At 48.9% G+C, this 19,554-nt stretch overlaps 1 protein-coding gene across 2 annotated transcripts in view; it reads left to right on the top strand.

The window, feature by feature from the left end:
* CACNG2 (calcium voltage-gated channel auxiliary subunit gamma 2) overlaps positions 1 to 19,139 on the top strand; it is a 60,242-nt gene extending 41,103 nt beyond the window's left edge. Inside the window, exons 2-4 of one of the 2 annotated variants that reach the window (XM_007062644.3) lie at positions 12,222 to 12,305; positions 16,610 to 16,750; positions 17,656 to 19,139. In XM_007062644.3, coding sequence (XP_007062706.1) covers positions 12,222 to 12,305; positions 16,610 to 16,750; positions 17,656 to 18,191 — 761 coding nt within the window. In that variant the 3' untranslated portion in view covers positions 18,192 to 19,139. The remainder of the gene's footprint in view (positions 1 to 12,221; positions 12,306 to 16,609; positions 16,751 to 17,655) is intronic. The other variant, XM_027825101.3, reaches the window with a different exon arrangement.
* The last annotated feature ends 415 nt before the right edge of the window (positions 19,140 to 19,554 follow it).

The following is a 19,554-nucleotide window of genomic DNA, read 5'->3' as shown; positions in this document are numbered from 1 at the left end:
TCCCCAGGACGCAAGGGCAATGAGATGAAAGGGGCCAGCATCTGATGTGAGAAGGGTCGTCTTGTGGGGCGGGGGATTAGGAATTCAAATGGCCTGATGTTCCCAAATTGTGCCGACCCCACCATCATGCTGACGGTCCTGCGTAATCCTAGATTGTGCACCCAAGATCAGTGGACACCACTGAGCAGGATCTCTTCCTACGATGGCTGGATAGAGGGAGGAGCAGTAAAGTGGCTCAGAAGAGGACGGGAGGACTGGATTGAACGATGCTTGTATAATTGGCTTGCTACACTCTCTGGATTATTTCCCATGGGCTCTAGGGGTTTTTTTAATTATTAATAACAAATAACTTTAATATAGCACCTTCCATTCTGAAGGACCCCAAAGCACTTTACATAATTTATAAACTAATTACTATGGGCCCAATTCTGCTCTGGGTTACCCGGATGTAAATGTAAAGAAACTCCACAGACGTCACTGAAGTTACACCAGAATGATGCCAGTATAACTGAGGCCAGAATCTCTCTCTCTAGACCCAAAAGGATATGTCAGAGAGAGAGAGAGAGAGATGCAGATGTGGACTGGATGGAGGAGATGAGCATTTGAATCTCCTTTTCCTTGTCTAATTTAAAAAACAATCAAGGAGATTTCATATGAAAAGTGACAAGACCATAATGTTAGGGTTGGAAATTTAAACCCTCAAAAGATGGGAAACAGAAAAGCTAAAGTTCTCACAGCAACCTTCAGTCACCCATAGTGACATGAAGTCCTCCAAATACTCCCTGTTACATAGAGTGGGTCCAATTCTGCCCTCAAATATATATCTACACCCCCAGATGAATTGCACAGATAGATCTGAGGAGAAAATTTAGTCCAATATGGTGAGTTAAGGTATAAACTCTTTGGGGTCTCTAACTTGCATTTTTCCAGAGCCTAGCACAGCTCTGTTCATTGGCGCTTTTGAGAACTATCACAGTATGGATGAATAATAACTAAGACTGCGTTTTAGTCACAGGTATTTTTAGTAAAAGTCATGGACAGGTCATGGGCAGTAAACAAAAATTCACCACCCGTGACCTATCCATGACTTGTACTATATATCCATAACTGAAATTTGGGCGGGGGGCCATGGCACTCTGGAGGGGGGGGGTGTGGGGGCGCCGCAGGTGCTGGGGTGTGGCCAGAGACCCTGCTGCTGCTGGAGGAGAGGTGGGTGGCGTGCAGCCCGGGATCCCTGCTGGTGCTGGGAGTGGGGTCGGGTGGTGGTGTGTGGCCCGGGATCCCCACTGCTGCTGGGGAGGAAGGGTTGGTGGACCTGGCAAGCTCCCTACCCGGCTCCGCGTGTCCCTGCAGCTCCTGGGGGAGGGGCGCCATGGGGCTCTCCATGTGCTGCTCCCACCACAAGCGCCGGCTCCACAGCTCCCATTGGCCAGGAACCGCAGCCAAAGGGAGCTGCAGGGGTGGGGCCTATGGCACGGGCAGCGGGCAGAGCCACCTGGCCCCTCCGCCTAGGAGCTGCAGGGATATGCCGGTGGGAGCCAGGAAGCCTCCCATCCTGAGGTAAGTGCCGCCCTGCACCCCAACCCCCTGCCCCTAGCCCTAAGCCCCCTCCCACACACCCAAACTGCAGCTGCTGCTGTTGGCCCAGGGAATGCCTGGCTCGGGCAGCCCCTGAGCCAGCACCGGCTGCTGCAACAGTCACAGAGCCTTAATAATAACCATATAAGAATTTTTGCATTTCCTAACTTTTGAGGGTTGAATATTGTAACCTTAACATGGTTACATGAATATGGTTTCCTTAATTGTATTATTATTTTTAATTAAAAAAGAAGAAAAAGAAAAGCATTTCAATACTAACTCTTGCGCTCCAGTCTGCCGTTTGCATCTCCCCTCTGCCCCTCCCAGATATCTGCTCCTGGAAAGTCCAGCCACCAGCTCAAACTACACATGGTGGAAATAGCACTGCTTATCTCCTCCCCACACCCTACCCACTTCATTTCTCTCACTACAGATAATTACACCACCCTTCCAGTTACTAGCCTCACAGTTTTGGTGTCACATTTGATTCCCCTCCCACACATCCGAAGGCTGTTGCTAACTCTTGCATGTACTTCCTCTGTAATAGCTCTGAAATTCTTCTTTTACTCTATCTATACTGCTGAAACTTTTCCCCAGGCCCTGGTCATCTTTTGCCTTAAGTACTGCAAGCTGCTCCCTGGCCTCCCCAACTCTCATGTTGTTTCCCTGGAGTCTATTCAACATGCTGCTGCTAAAATCATCCTCCTTACACGCCATCTAGCTATGCCATCCCACTTCTTGAATACTTGACCTGGTTCGTCTCACCTTCAAGGCCTTGCATAGCTTTGCCCTTGCTTATATTTCCTCTCTAGTTGCCTGTGTTTTCTCCTGTGTACCCTATCTTTTCAAAACACACCTTGATGTCTGTTTCTCTCGCCTTCTCACAAACCACTCCAGGGCCTTCCCTTTTATGTCTGTAAAAAGCCGAGAACATTATAATGCTGTAGAAATAATAACTAAGCTCTCTGCTGATTTTTTTCTGAGTACCTCCACAATTGCATAGTTACAACTTTGGAATTCCATAATGAAATAGCAGCAGAAAACCAGACCTACCTAACTAATATCTCTTCTCTCCTTTGAAATCTAGCTCTAATTCCAGTATGCCCAGCACCGTTGTGTCAATGCACCAAGTACAGAATGAAGGGCAACAGTCCCACATTTCTTTTGGTGAACGTACTCCTCCTTTTGGTTCCACACTGCTTTTTCAAATGCGATTCATCTCCAGGCTTGATGCATTATGCTGTAGTTCAGAAAAGAGTGTCACAACCCTACACAGAGCCGAAAGTTTGTCCTGTGCATGTGTAACATGGATATTTCTCTTGCTTCTATGGTCATGCTACTTGTTAACATTTTAAATCAGACTGAAGACTAGCAATTGTAAAGTTCAAACATTTCTGAGTTAAATTATTTTTATAGTTAAAATCTCAGAAATGGGTGTACAGATTTTGCTCAACTTTTCTAGACAAATCCATCTGTTGGCTGAGACAAATGATGGGAAATTTCAAGCAAAGGCGTTTTTGTTTTAGAAAGTTATGACCCTATGAAAGAGGGTGTTTTTATATGAAAATTTCCATCTATATGTTAATGATAGGTTTTGCTACCAGGGATATTATACTCGTACATACAGAAATAACTGTAGCCAGTTCTGAGGTAGAATGCATCACCTATTTAACAACTCACAGCAACATTACTCTACAGTTTAGGATAGGAAGTAAAGAAGAATACCATATCCAATGAATGACTGAATTTTAGGCTGGCAGAATGTTATCAGTCCAACTGTAATGTGGCAAGGAGAATCAGGCTAATGGTCCTATCGAGGATGGGGGGCACTTAATAATCACAAGTTCTATTTCTATCCTATATAGCCTTTTATATCGCACTAACCACTGTTGCATGTGAGCCCCTTCCAGGATGGCATTTAGTGATGTGACTAACAGCTGTCACGTTTGGTTCATTCCTTCTTTCATCCTATCCCTGGAGGGAGAATTGTTTTGTGCCTGGTTATATTGCCTGGTTTGGTAGGGTTTAGTTTTCTTTTGAATGTACACACTGCTATGTGTTTATGTTAGAGAAGGCCAGGTTGAAGAAGTGCACCTTGCCCTGGAAGTGGAAGGGGGTGAAATTTGTGGCAGGCCTTGGTTCCTGTCAGAGCTTGTTTCTCAGTCTTGGCTCAGCGCCCTCTTCACCCTCCCCCGCCCCCAAGCTTTGTCTCCTGTCCAGCCGAGCTTTCCCTTATGACAGAAAGTTCCATTGTGCCTGAGGAGCAGAGCTGTGGAGAACACGGGTAGCACGTCACCTACCTTTCACCTAAACGGTGGTACCTCCACTAGTGTAGCAACCAACCCTTTGCACCGTGCTGGGACATTGTTTCTCACTCAGCATTCGAGCAGCAGCTGCTGAATCCCCAGCGTTACTTCTTGCAGCCCAGCCCCCTCTAGCACCATGGCCAAGACTTTCCAAAATAGGACCCTAAAGTTTGGCTTTTTAATCCATATCGCTAAACAGCTAAATAAGTGGCCTAATTTTCAAAAGTGCAGAGCACCCAACAGCTCCCATAAAGGTCAATGAGAGCTAATGGACAGTCAGCACTTGAAAATCCAGCCACGCATTTAGGTGACTGAATATTAATTTAGGAACTGAAGCCAAGATTTTCAAAAGTGACTAGCAGCTTTCAGTGCCTCATTCTGGGCTGCCCAATTTGAGATGCCTTAAAGGGGCCTGATTTTCAGAAAGCAGGGTGCTCAGGACTTCCTGACAATCAGGGGTCTCGGGCTATGCAGTCAAAAAGGGGACACCCAAACTCACGAGTCCCTGTCGATAGTGATGGGTAATGGACGTCTCCAATTTTTGAAGGTCTCTACCGATATGTATAAATGTGAACTCCACACTTAGTTTCCCATGGTGCTCTCTGCTATTTTTCATCTGTGCACAGACTTTGGCTCCGAGCCTCGCTTCGCCAGCTGGTCCCAAACAGACTCAGCTCTGAAATGGGGACTTGGAACAGACAGAAATGTGTATGTCTCTCTCTTTCACAACATGATTTACCTACCCCTTTCACACTTTGTTTCTGGCAGCTTTCTCGTGGGTAAATATTAAATACCAGTTTCATCAGAGATCGGGATTACTAATAAAACAGGAAGTCTAAACCTGGTTGGTTTTATTTATTTAGCTTCTTATGTCCTCTGCTACCATAGTATCTGAGATTCTTACAATGTATTTATCTTCACAACACCCCTGTGAGGTAGGACAGGACTATTATCTCCATTTTACAGATAAGGAACTGAGGCACACAGAGTAAATGACTTGCCCAACGTCACACAGAGCATCTGTTGCAGAGCAGGGAAATGAACCATGACTGGCACTCTAACTACTGCATCCATCCTTCCCCTCTGGTGAAGAAAGCAATCTCATCCAGCTCCCTTTGTACATCTCCCCAGAAGCCCTCTTCCCCAAAACCTGTGCTAAGAAAGAAATATCCAAAAGCATTCTGGGAAAGGAGGCTTTTCGTCCCTGGCTCCACCTCTGTCTGCTTGTTGCTCTCGGATGTCTTTCCCTCTACCTCAGGCTCTCTCTCATCAGATGTACAGTCCTGGCCACTCAAAATTCCTCCTACCCTGCAGGAAAGGGGTGTCTCTTTCGCAGGAACTCACTGTTATTCAACAGATCTCCTCCCGCAGACACGGAGGACTTTTAAACATACATGGCCATACAAAGTGATATGGAAGTAAACTGTGTTATTAACAACATAGAGCCAGCTTCTCAGCTAGTGTAAACCAGTGTAGCTCCATTGATTTCAGTGGCGCTATGCTGATTTACACCAGCTGAGCCCTATATGCACCCAAACTATGTGCTAACCATATAGTAAGGGTAGAATATTTAAAACCATTTGCGGGGCGGGGGGGTTGGCTGCCCAGTTCCCATTAATTTTAATGTGAATTGGCCGCCCAAAACCCTTAGGCAGCATTGCAAATCTCAGCCTAATGTACTATCTCTACCCTGCCTGTCCCAACTGGAAAATACTATCCCTTTGGTCCATGTGTTTTGGGGGTGTCCTGGAGTGCTAGTCTTAGTTCTTCAGGCCACCATTTTCAGAACCTTGAGCAGGCGCAAAGTAGCCATTTGCGCAGCTGTGGGAACCCAGGGGATATTCCAAGCTGGTGTTTGATTGTGCCCAAGCTGTATGAGAGCCCAGTGACTTGAACCCTGCAAGGGGGCAGAGTGGGGACAGGGATGGGGGCATTGTATGGGCCACGGATCGTTTCCAGAAGGGCCCAGGAGCAGCCAAGGCCTGCTCCAGGGGCTTCAGAGTAAGTCAAATCAGAAGTATGACTAGCCCAGAATGGGCGGGTTGAGGTGTTGAAGGAGCCCCTCATTGGCTGTGCCTGAAGGCCGGCAGTGCAGAGTAAAGATCCCCACGCTTACCTCTTAGGGACAAGACCTTGGCTGGAAGAAGGGAGACAGACAGGATATATTGACGGTGTAGAGAATTCACATTAGAAAGGAAGAGCAGAGGCAGGATTGGGACAGGACCAATAGGAAATGTGTGGGGGAGGTGTGGAAAGTGTTGTGGCTCACACAGCAGGGCTTCAGAAGGGGCAGGTCACTGAGGGGCTGGGGAACAGGAAGACAGCACAGAACCGGCCCACTTTAGGGTTGCTTCTCATTAAACAACTCAGGGAAGGGAGGTGGTAGGCAAGGGCATGCCAGGCTCAGAGGAGAAGTTGCCCTTGTCCTTCTAACCAGGTCGTGGGCCTATAGATGGGCACCCAAATGGCTATTAGCACCTTCTGAAAGTGTTGGCCACAGGGTATAGAAATGGCCCCTTCACTGCTTCGCATCCCAGTCCTGCAGCTCCTGAGTGCAGACTGGGGAAGGCTGTTTGAACAGCACTCGGGAAGACAGGTGACCAATTCCCTCCCCCACCCCACGTGTCCTGGAGGCTTTGCTATCAATGCAGGTGCAGGGGAGGTCGTTCTCCTGTCTCAGTAGGCTACAGGTGCCCCATTAGAGAATCACTGAGTGACCTTGGAGCAATGGAGGGGACATATAGGCCTTCTCGACACCAGGCTTTTTCTGAAAGATTTCACACCATTGCTAGTCCATCTCAGGCACCGATCTGGTCCCCATTCGAATCGTCCTGAGCACCTCACAGTCTGTAATGTGCTGATCCTTGCAATGCCCCTGTCAGAGAGGGCAGAGCTCTGGTCCCCATTTTACCAATGGGACCTGAGGCACAGAGGGACTAAGGGTGGGATTTGCGCAGATATGTCGGCACCTCGCTCTTAGTGAAACCAATGGGAGTTAGGCACTTACGTGTCTTTGTGAATCTCACCCCAAGGGTATGTCTGTACTGCATTGTAAAGCCAGGTCTGTGGGACCTGGCTTGCGTCATGGCTGTTTCCAAGCCCATGCTTGAGCATCCGCACTGGATTGTAAACCTGGGCTTACAATTGCTGAATCCAAATCTCACAGCCATGCTAACACATCCATACTGCGCTACGCAGACCTTCTGACTCAGGTCTGTGGCTTGAGCTGTGTGTATCCACATTGCAAAATGACAGGGCTTGGACTCGAGTCACAGCAGGACTGGGCTCTGATCAACCCCCTAGCAGGGTCCTAGGACTCGGGTCCTGAGTGCTTGCTGACCCAAGTCAGACTGATTTGTGTGTGGACAGAAGGGGAGCTTGGACTCAAACCTGAGTCAGAGCTGGGCTTAGTGGGCGGTGTAAACTGCAGTGTAAACTGCAATATAAGCACAGAGTTAGTAGAACTCGAGTTAGCAAACCCTGGGTTTGTTACCTAGGGCTTGAGCATCTACACTCATTTGCAACCTCATGTTAGGCATTATTGAACCCCGGGTCCCAACCTGGGGCTCCAGCATCTACACTTCATTATGCAGGCCTGAATCCAACCACCCATCTCCCACACTTCCTAGCACCCTCCCAAAATGTAGCTGCTTTAGCTCTTTGTAGTGCATTGTAGAAAAACTTGACTGTCCACCAAACTTGACAGTCCAGAGAACTAAGAAAGTTGGCCCATGGGATTGTTGGAATATTTTTGGTGGACTCCTGGAGCATGAGTCCAGTGAGGTTGCATCTACACTGCAAAGCAATATGGCAGGAACCCTGGATTCCAGTTCGACTCAGGTGTGTCCCCTCCACCCTTGTGGGGTTCTGAGACCCTGAATTCAAGCTCTAGGTTAGCACAGTTTGTTTGTAGATAGAAGGGGGATTAGGCTTGAGCCTGAGTTCAAATCCTGGGTTTACATTGCATTATAGACATACCCTAGGGGTGTGGCCCTCCGCAAGGGGTGAGGGTCCCACAGCCCAGGCTCCAGCCCAAGCCTGAATGTCTACACTTAAATTTTATAGCCCCACAGCCCAAGCCAGCTGACCCAGGACAGCCGCAGGGGCTTTATTGCAGTGTAGACAACCTCTGAGTGACTTGGTCACACAGGAAGTCTGTAGCAGAGCAGGAAATAGAACCTCGGTCTTTTGACTCCAGGTTTGTGCCCTGACCACTGCAATATCCTTCCTCTCATCTGGCTGGGCTCCAGATGTGTTAGCAGCTGGGGTGCTGGTGGAGACAAAGCTCTGACGGCCAGCAGCATCCTTACCACCTTAGCATGTCGATATGCTCTGAGCAGGTTTAGACAGCACAGTGGTTAAAACGACAGCAGACACCTGGAGCCCTGTGTGCATGAGCAAACCCAGCTTTGCTGCCACTGGTGGAGCTAGACCAATGGCAGCAGTCATAGGCATTTTTCAGACTAAAGCTTGGTACAGACACAGCGTGAACAGCAGTGCCTGGAGGGGGCATAGTGTCATCCAGCAGGGAGGGTTTGAAAATCCCAGTGGCTGGGCACTTGCTGACCCTGAGCACCCAGACCCCTTGGGCACCCATTACTGGAAGTGGATTTTCAAAGAATAAGCACTGCCCCATAGGGTGCACTGAAGTTTGCCCTTGTTGTCTGAGGGTATGTCTACACTGCAATTAAAAACCTATGGCTGACTCTGGCTCGGGGGCTCAGGCTAAGGGCCTGTTTAATTGAGATGTAGATGTTCGGGCTCGGGCTGGAGCCCAGCCTCTAGGACCCTGCAAGGTGGGAGGGTCCCAGAGCTCAGGCTGCAGCTGGAGCCCGAACATCTACACCACAATTAAACAGCCCCTTAGCCTGAGCCCCGCAAGCCCGAGCCAGCTGGCGTGGGCCAGCCGCAGGTGTCTAATTGTAGTGTGTAGACAGACTCTGAGTGCCCAGAATCTCTGTAGGGTACCCAAAGGAGGCCGTATGAAAACTGTCATGCACAAGATGCAGCATCATTCATAAGCAGCCTAATTTTCACACAGGGATTAACCAAGCTGAAAGATAGCAAGGAGTTACTGGGTGGGAAGGAGGGGCAGGGAATCATAGCTGCCTAAGTGTGCCAGGAAGCATAGGGTTCTCTCTGCGCGCCACACACACACACACACACACACACGCACACAGTGTCTCGGGCTCATTCCTCGCCATCTGTTATTCCTCATTTGCTGGGGCACTGACTCTGCATGTGGTGGGAGGGGGCATTCCCTGTCGAGGAGGCGGTTCCATCCTGGGTGGGAAATGTGAAAGCTACGGCTGGAGGCTTTTCTGGTGCCGCCAAGTGAAAGAGGACGGCCAGCTGAGGTGCCACTGAGCGTGGCCATGTTAAAGGGTTTAGAGCTGCAAGCTCTAAAGGTGGAAGGTGGGCAATTTAAGACCAAGGAAAAGGGAAAGGGCTAGAGACATAACTATAGTGGGGACAACATAGTCTTGGTCCCCTGCAATTCTGTGGGCAAAATTATGCCACTTGTGGTGGGTGAGAGTTGCTTTTCTGGAGTCTGGGAAAACAGAAGATCGGGGTTGTCGACCAGTCAGCCCCAGCCAGGGACCCAGCAGACAGGTGCTAGGCCAGAGGTGCTCCTCTTTCACAGACAGCTGGCCATCACAAGCAGTCAGGAGCAAGGAGAGGAAAGGACGCCCTTCCCATGGCAAAGGGGAGCACGTCACATGGAGAGAAGTAAAGAGTGAGTCAGCGGAACCTGGCCATTCACGGACTATGTCCAGGCATCCATAAAAACCAGAGGGAAGGGTTTGTGATACACCTGGGCAAAGGCATCTCAAGTGCCTCAAGCTTTACCTGCCTTCCATGCAGGTGTGTGTGCAGTGGGGAGGGAGGTGCAGCTGATTTGCATGGCTGTGAGGCATTCTTTCTAGGAGAACCATGGCTGCAGAGCAGGTACTTCCTGAATGTGGGGCTTAGTGTGCTGAGAGGGGCTTAGTGGCTCCCCCCTGCAGCCACAGGAAGAGGTGGGGCAGAAGGGAATCAACTGCTCTGAGTATGAATTAGTGAGGATCGAAAACTTCGGCGGCACCCAAAGATATTGTGTTCCTACCTCCTAATATACTCAGGTCTTAGACTAACCGCTGCTGTGTCCCAGCTCCTTAATGGGAGCTCCTTGAATTGGTTGTTAGATACCATGGTGCCTTAAAAAATACCGAAGATCAGCAGATCGGATAGATAGGGTCAAAGCAGGGAGATGTGATAGTGAGGAGTATAACTATCAGTACCGCATGGACAGTTACATGGTAAGGACTTGCATTAAAGGCCCGAAGTTCTGCGCCTGCAGAGTCTGGGCTCAGAGTAAAACCTGGGCTGGATTCTTTGTGCTTGGTCTCTTCTTCAAATGTCCCAAAGTCCTGTCCAGGAATATGAGAGAATCTTCCCAGGACATTCTTCTAACCAGGACACCTGCATTGTTCCTTGCATGGCCTCCTGCTGGAAAAGTCTGGGGCTGGCGTACACTGGGTGCGCCTCACAACCAACACCATTCGCTCTGTGCAACAGCTAGGACTGCCGGTGGCTGTAGGGACCCCGCATCCTCCATTCCTGAAGCTTCCAGTCAGTATTCTGGGCACTGTTAGGATGGTTCCTTGTAAGGCAATGTGGTTCCCCAGCTTCTCCCAGGATTCTTCACTCTCCATAATCGCTGTGAAAGCTCTCCTCCCTTCAGCCCATCCCAATTTGGGGGTGCCAATGCCAGGAGCGTAACCCCCTAGAGCAGCTAATCCATAAAGTCAAAGAATCTGGGCCCAGGTCTCCTGCACAAATGCCTCTGCACTGGCTGAACTCCTGCTCTGGAGCCCAAGGGACAGGTGTCCCCAAGCCCAATTGCCTCAGGCACTGTGCAGACACAGCAACTTCCCTTCTTGGCTAGTCAAGGGCCATTAGTTTTACATGGATGATACCACTGTATGGGTAAATCCCGAGAAAGGAGCGGGCACTGCACTGGGGGAGCAGGGAACCCATGGAGATTAATGAGATGGTCTTCTGCATGGTCTTGTTTTGCAATAGGGTGAATGTCTTGATACCAGGAGGCAGGGGCTGAGTGATCCCAGTGCTGTGTAACCACGGTTCTTCTAGTCTGTCCCAGCTTCCACTCTGTTCCAAGGTGTCAGCAGGGATCAGGGAGCTGGACTGCCACCACCACCCACCGAAATGTAGAGTGTGGGGTTGGAAGTATGGGGACATGTTGATAGCTGTGTGTGCATGTGCATGTTGTAATGTATTGGCCAGGGCTTACTTGTACCACTGCTGCTTCATGGCTGGCCTAGCAAGGGTAAGAGCCCTACTATTATTGACAGTTAAGGGTGGTTCTCCTTTAGCTCAAATGCTAAAACCCTGAGGTTTTTGAAGCTGAAGGTCACATGCTGTACACCCCAAAACTGCATGTGTGCAGTTTAACCAGTGCCCATTAGATTTGGATGTAGCTCCCAGATTCCTTACCATTTATGTGGAATTGAGGTGCTATTGAAGAATTAGAGGGGGGTCGGAGAAGATTGACAAGAATGACTAAAGGCCTGGAAAAACTCTCCTATAGGAAGAGATTGAAAAGACTGGGATCGTTCACCTTAGAAAGGGGACAAATGGGAGCAGACATGATAGAAATACATTAAATAATGTATGATCTAGAGAAGGTGGATCCGGAGCGTCTGTTCTCCCTGTCTTGTAACACAAGAACAAGGGGACATGAAATGGCAAACTCAAAACTGATAACAGGAAATACTTTTTCACACAATGTGTACATAGACTGTGGAACTCACTGCCACAGGAAGTCGTTGAGGCCAGAATTTAGCAAGATTCAGAAAGGGTGTGGACGTTTTATATGATTCTAAGAATATCCAGAGTTAGCAAAGTTACTACTAATAAAAAAAAATGGAAGGGGTCTCAAACCGCATGCTTCAAGATTTCAGCGAGTCTCTGTAAGGGACCAGGATGAGACCTAACATGGGGGGAATTATCCCACACCTGCCTACTTTGTAGTTCTGACCCTTTCCTCTGAAGCATCTGGTGCTGGCCACTGCCTGAGACAGGCTACTGAGCTAGATGGCTCTTAGGTCTGACACAGCAATTCCTATGTTCCCATATTCCTATGGGGATGTGAAGGGGGCGGGGTTCTGTGTAGAACAGGAGACAATGCTCGAGAGCTTAATGTGAGGGTAGGTGTGAGTGTGTGTGTTGCCTGTGAAGGAGGCAGAGAGGGCAGAAAAAATGACCCCGTGGGGAGTTGTTTGCCGCGGCTGGTTTCTGATGTTCTCATTTGTTCTTTCTTCTCTTGTTTTGCAGGGAATTTTAAAGGTCTGTGTAAGCAAATCGATCACTTCCCTGAGGATACAGATTATGAAGCTGACACAGCAGAATATTTCCTCCGTAAGTCTGCAGGCTCTTTTCCTTGGAACTGATTGTGGGTGCAAGCGCTGGGTGCCCTTTGCTTCCTGTAGATGACACTGTTCAAAGTCTGGTTCCCTTGAGGATTAACATGCCAGATGAGGCAAAATCTGGAAGAATTGACTGGGGGGCATCCCTAAGAGCTTCTGAATATCTGTCTCAGTGGGTCCCCTGCCTTCCACTAACGAATCCACTCCCACCTCCACAAGAACAAATCTACCGGATCCTGCTAGAGTCAAACTTGCACTGGCAATTAAAGGTTTTTTTAATTAAAGGTATTTAATTATGATAAAATTCTGTAGCCCCTCAGCCTCACCCCCAATTCTAAATACATTAGAAAAATATTGACAAGGAGAAGGAAGCATTTCCAAGATGCAAAGAGAGCGTCCCGTTAGCTTGGAAAGCAAAACAGATAATTGGCTTCCAATGAAAATGACTCTAAGGAGAAGGGGAAACGACAGAAGCACTGACTGTGTCACCAGTTGCAACCATCTCTCAGGTGGGAGGGACTGAGTAACCCTGTGGATTGAGGGTAGGTATTAGAGACTTGTACATAAACTGCAAGTCACTTGTTCCATCTGGTCCCTAGGCAAGGAGATTAGAGGGTTTGGGTATGGGGTCGCAAGCCTTTCACTTCTGAGTCACTGAATCTAATGCATGCCAGGTCATTTGTGACCAGGAGTCATTACCCTCTGATAATTGTCAATCCACATAAAATGAGTTAGTGGTCTTAGTCTATTTCTGGAGCAAGTAGTCACCTCACAGAAACCATCACCATGAGAGACCCTAATTAGCAGCCTTGGTTGCAGTCTCAGCAGAGCAACAGAGGATTGAATGGGCCATAAAGACTGACCTCTTTTAGATGTAGTAGCCCCTCCATGAGGGGTGGAAGACACACTAGTGGGGAAGCTGGGATAGTGCGCACGCACGTGTGTGTGCATGTGTGTGTGTGTGCGCTTGGGGGAGAGTGGCACGAAAGCTTACACCACTTCTGCTTCTGCTGTCCCTCTTGGTAGGGGTTCATATATTGAATTCTTATACTGTGATCATATCCGATTTCAAAACCTGAGTAGGTTTGTGCTGGTCAGTGCTTAGATGGGCAAGCTCTGAGGAGCTCCTGCTTCTGTCAACAGAGCTGTTGATCAGACACACCTTTTGCTGACAGAACATTCACTTCAGTGGGCTGTGAATAACAGCTGGAGAGCGGATGGCACAGGGAACTGCATGGTAAGAACAGAGCCTGCTGGAGCTAACACTTCTCTCTGGAGCACAGAAAAGACTGAAGAGCATGTACCAAGGCCACTTGCTGCACTTAGAGCATGGTGTGTCTCTGGAAGGAGCACACAAGTGGAAAGCAGAGACAGCAGAGATCAGAGCCCAACTTGGGGCATGAGGGCAGAGTTCACAACTCCCATGTACGGGTAGATGGAGCCGGCCTGGAAAGCTGTGCGGTTCTGTGTGGTCCGTAAAACCTTCACTGATGAAAAGAGACCACTTTTGTTCAGTGCAAAAGCAGAGGCTCGGTCTTCCTTTACAACAGATGCACAGGTCCCCGCAGCTAATCTCCACCTCTATATCCTGCTGTCCCTCCCTGAGCACAGTTCCTGTTGACGTCAAGAGAGGAGATCTTTGCTCTAAAGGAGTCCAAAAGAAGCGGCTTTTAATTGTGTGGGCTAAGCACCAGGGATCTGCTGGGGCTGGGGATCTCCAGGAGTCACCAGCTATGACTCGTGTGTGTTTGGAGCATGCTGGAGGCCCAGCAGCACAATGGAGTTAGGAAGATTTGGGATTCTTTCAAGATCATTTATGTGGATGAAACAGGGACACTGTGATAGGACTTAATCATCAATTCTAAAATATTTGCCCACCTGCTGTGGTTTTAAATAATCCCATGGAGAAGGTTTCCTTAAAATGTATTTCTGTTGCATTGCTTGCCAAACAGCTTGAGTGCCAGGACTGCAAATGCGGGTGACACTCATCAGCAGAGGGATGGGCACGCTGGTTTGTTGCTGTAGAGTTACCTCTGAGCACAGGTTTGCTAGTGAAGAATTGTTTGCTGGCATTGGACTCTTTTTAGCAAACAGAGCTTTGGAGCATTTGTTTTGGGGAAAGAGCCCACACAGGGCTCCAGATCACTGTCTCCTCCAAGAGGAGACAAGTGTAGGTCAAATCCTTGACAATGTCTCCTTCAAATCAAATCCCCAAGGCGGAATCCCTTAGAACAGAGCAGTGTTCAGTGACCTGAAGCAGGATATTGGGGTTTGGTCAGACTTAATGAGGTACTTGCTGAGTCATGTCTGGTAGAAGGAGCCTCATGCTGAGCTTGGCCTGACTGGAGATGGCCTGACTTGGACAGGTTCTTCCCAGGACTTCTGCCAAATTGGAGCTTGTTGAGGCTTCACCTGAGCTGGGCCTGGTAGTGTTGGCATGACTGTCTAGGATGTTGTTTCTGATCTTTAGATTAGGTTGTCGCCTGGGTCAGAGTGGGCAGGAGATTGGAATGGCAGGGAGCCTGATTAGGACTCAGTTTGGTTTTGCTGACCGTTCAGATAAGATGGCTCGGGTTCCTTGCAATCAAATAGCCGATGTCAGGAGGAACGGGGGGAATGTCAGTGTGTTTCTTTGCCACAAGACTCTGAGGCTGGGTAGAAGCCATTCCGAACACATTACCAGCTCTCCTCCCCTTCAGACAGCGGGATCTGCACTGGACTCTGGAACGGTTGGTATGGTGGGTTCAGTGACAGCCCCTCTCTTCCATGGTCATTTGACTCTGTGGAACTTCTGAAGTGAGTAAGGCAACTGAGCTGAGATTAAGGACAGAGAATCCTGGTTTCACCTCTTGCCGTGTCCTCTGCTCCCAATTTCACATTGTGACCTTGTGTTCTCCCCAGCATGTGATGCTAAGAATCTCCACAAGGCCCCTCCATACAGTAGGCATCCACTTGGCATTTGCTTGCTGTCGCCTGGTTCCCCACTGTTCAATCTTCCCCTACTTTCCCCAAACCATTAGCACGGTTATTCCCATCCCATTCCCTGAAGTAGAGCTAGGTAGGACTGGAGAACAGCCAAGAGGTTCCTCACACCCCTTTGGGTTTATAGCATGGAGGGATTGTGCTGGAGTCGGCACCAGCAAGAATTCAGTGCCTGTGCCTGATACGAGGGGTAGATTCTCCCCCAGGGCCTGTGAACTGACTGTCCCTGCTGTCTTTGTTTGCTTTATTCAGGTTGATTCTCCCACCTTTGCGCTGAAAGATTTGCATTGGGCTGTTCTTGCATTGAGGCATGTTCTTTCTCAGCCATGTGTTTGTTTCACACTGTAGCCTCTTCTTTCTGCTGGGAAGAGAGGAGCGACCTCTCATAAAAATACTGACTGTACCTGCTGTGATGTATCGTGCAGCATGTGCCAGTCCACCGCACTGCTCTCTGCTGGACAGAATATGGTGGGGAGGGGCGAGGGGTGCACAAACGCACACCACCGCCGTCTGTTGGCTGAAATAAATGAGAGCTCCTCCCGGGGGGGGGGAGGGGGAGTGTTTGCACACGTGTGTGCACTGTTCTCTGCTGGATGGAATATGCATGAGGTTGTGGAGATGCACCTTTAGCTTGCCATTGGGAGTCCTGTGCTTCTGGAGGATTAGGTTGTGAGTTTTATTTCCCAGTGCCAGGGAGGGCTGCAGCCTCTGCTTATAGCCACAGACTGTCACCCTGCCTCGGTAGCTGCTTTCCAACTCTCTACAAACCTCTCCTTAGGAGGCGAGTTCACTTTCCAAATGATGTGCAATTGACTGACTTTTTGGGTGAAACGTTTGGGACGCTGGCACCACATTGCATTATAGGTGGGAATAATAGCTGAAGGGCCCTACTCAGGCACATGGTGTGAACAAAAGCGGGAGTAAGAGGCTTTCAGGGCGTTCAGGTTATGAAAGAGTCCTGACTCCCAGGTAAACTTCTGCCACCAGGCCCCCTGAGTATGCCACTGGCTTCTGATCGTCTCAATGACAATCCAACACATGGGTGATCCATTTGTGACCACTCTCTCCTTCTGTCTCCTCTCGCCCTCCCCTTCTTTCTCTGTATTCCTTCCTGAATCACTCTGCCCTCTCCATGTTTCTCTCCCTTCTCTGTTTCCTCTCCTTCTCCCCCGCAAAATACATGCTATTGTTTTCCCTCTGTATCTGTTCCCTCCCTGCCCCTTCTCTTTGTCTCCTGTATTGTTTTCTCTTCTCCCTTTCCTCTGTCTCCTACCTGTGCTGTTCTTTCTCCCCCTCTCCCTCTCTTTTTCACAGGGGCTGTAAGGGCCTCTAGTATTTTCCCGATCCTGAGTGTGATTCTGCTTTTCATGGGTGGACTCTGCATTGCAGCCAGCGAGTTCTACAAAACCCGACACAACATCATCCTTAGTGCCGGCATCTTCTTCGTGTCTGCAGGTAAAGGGACGAGGGACAAATGGGCTGGGGGGATGGAAGACTAAGAGCAATAGCGAGGAAGATACCTCAGTGACAGGCTGTCCAGATGATGGAGCAGCCAGGGCAGAAGGGAAAGGAGGTGGTATGTCTGCACAGGCAAAAAGGGCAACATGTATTTTTCAGTCTAGATGAGCTTTATTTCAGATGAATGAAAACATTCAACCAGGAAGAGTAAATATAAAGTCTCTCTGTGTGTGTGAGAGAGAGCACACAGTGACTCACTCTGACATTCTGCATCTGAACTGACACACAAAATGGCAGCTGCTCCCTGCAGAGAGATTCCTCTACATGTACAAACGCAGTAAACAAAACACAATGGCCCCAGCTCCCTTCAGTTACATGGCTACCTCCACTACTGGACAGACTCTGACATCAGACAGATGAAGCCATGGAGTCCCTGATGACTTCTCAACAGGGTGCAACCACCTTGGGTGAAAGAAATATAGGAAATAAATTTCTCCAGCCTGGGGTTAGAGCGCTGTTGGGGTGCAGGGCTGGGAAGGCAGGATCTCAGAATTGGATGTACATGGAAACTGAGCTCCTCTCTACATCTGTTGGGGGAGCGGGTCTCACGGAGACAGGCAGGACTGACTGGGGTGCCAGTAGTGGGGTGAAGTTTAGGGTTCAGTGAACATGTAGAATGAATTGTTCTCTCACCTGAGAATCCCTAAAGAGGGCTCCAAGCAGGGCAGGTTTGGAGGCTTGTCTGGGGAGCTGTGAGCAGACAGGCAGCCGGGCCCTCACCAGCACTGGACTTCTCTTGGGAAGACAGGTGGGACCCTAGGCTTTAACCTTGCACCTCCTGCCGTCCTTTCCCTCTAGGATACTCTAATATTTTCCTCTCTCTCTCTTATTCTCGCCCGCAGGTCTGAGTAATATAATTGGCATCATTGTGTACATATCAGCCAACGCTGGAGACCCCTCAAAGAGCGACTCCAAGAAGAACAGTTATTCCTATGGTTGGTCCTTCTACTTTGGGGCCCTGTCCTTCATTATAGCTGAGATGGTGGGAGTGCTGGCCGTCCACATGTTTATTGACCGGCACAAACAGCTGCGTGCCAACGCTCGTGCCACGGACTACCTCCAGTCCTCCGCCATCACCCGCATCCCCAGCTACCGCTACCGCTATCAGAGACGCAGTCGCTCCAGCTCCCGTTCCACTGAGCCTTCACACTCCAGGGATGCCTCGCCCGTTGGGATCAAAGGGTTCAATACCCTCCCATCAACGGAGATCTCGATGTATACCCTGACCAGGGACCCCCTGAAGGCTGCTACCACCCCCACCGCTACCTACAATTCCGACAGGGATAACAGTTTCCTCCAGGTTCACAACTGTATCCAGAAAGAGAACAAGGACTCTATCCACACTAACACAGCCAACCGCCGGACCACCCCGGTATGAAGCCGACACCAGGAGCTGAAAATGGGGAAGGAGCAGGCGGGAGGTGGGGAGAAAACGGAAGAGGAGGAGCAGGGGCAACAGGGAGGGCAGGGGAGGGAGAAGAGAAAGCAACCATGGGGGAAACCTTCCAAAAGCAAAAAACAAAACAACATCAACAAGAAAAGAAACAAAAGAAAAGAAACAACAATGACAAAAAAAGTATAAAAAAATAAGAAAAAGGAAAAAAAAGAAAAAACTTTAAAAATCAAGAGAGATTTAAAAAAAATAGAAAATAAATTTAAAAGAAAATGCATGATTTCCCATGTACCATTATTTTAACATTTAATAAAAACAAATTTAAAAAAGGGAACCAAGAAACAACAAAAAAAACAACAAAAAATTAAGTGGGAGGAGGAGGCAGCTCTTTGGATTTTTTCAGGTTTCATTCTTTCATTTTTTGGTTTGTTTTCTGTTCAGTTTTAACCCGATGTGGACTCACAGGCTCCGGGGGTGGCGGGTGAGGGGGGTGGACTAGCAGTGATGAGTGTATCTGTGGGAGTTCTAGAGGCTCATGATGACCCTGGAGATCTTGGGGTTACTTGTGACCTGCTCAGACTTTCCAAGACCCTGGGATCAAAGGTGATTCATGTGTCTCTTGTGGGCCCTTGAAGGGTTAACATTGACTTTCCTGTCCTTGGGAATCCCAGGGGTTAATGCTGATTCCCTGGTCCCCAGGGCTCCCAGGGAGTTAATGGTGACCAACCTGGACCCACTAGTCCCTGGTGATCCTGTGGTTAACAGCAACATTGCAAAAAAAAAAAAAGTTTCTAAAAAATAAGTGGCAATTTTTTAATAAAACAAAACCAACTATAAATAAATGTAAATACAGTAAGTGGATTTACTTGGAAGAAAACCAGATAGTATTTTTCTTTTCATTTTTGTTTTCTCCAGCTTTAAACTGTGAAAACGTGGGAGTTGGGGGGAGGGAGGGAGGGAAATGCAAATTAGCGGGGTGGGGGGCCTTGTAAAGAGAAAACGGAAATTGAATCCTTTTAACAAAATGAAAATCACTGAGAGGCCGAGCTCACCCAGCTGGCAGGAGGGGAGAGGCTCCCCGCTGGCCACAGGGCTTTGTGCTAGACACACATCTCTCCCTGAAGAGAGGAAGATGCTGCTACTGGGGGGATGGGTGGCAGACAGCATAAGGACTATATGCTAATAAGGAGACGAGCACTCACACGCGCACTCCCATCATTCATGCAGTGGATGCTCCCTGGGGTAGGCAGACATGGGATGCCTACTGCTGTATATACCTTCAAATGTCAGTTTTGCCTCATCACCAAGAGCCTGACCCCACTCCCGCTGAAACCAGCGAGAGTCTGTC

The sequence above is a fragment of the Chelonia mydas genome, chromosome 1 (assembly GCF_015237465.2).
Source record: "Chelonia mydas isolate rCheMyd1 chromosome 1, rCheMyd1.pri.v2, whole genome shotgun sequence".
NCBI classification, from domain to species: domain Eukaryota; kingdom Metazoa; phylum Chordata; order Testudines; family Cheloniidae; genus Chelonia; species Chelonia mydas.
The sequence above is the reverse complement of the archived record's forward strand: the minus strand, read 5'-3'. Positions and strand labels throughout refer to the sequence as shown.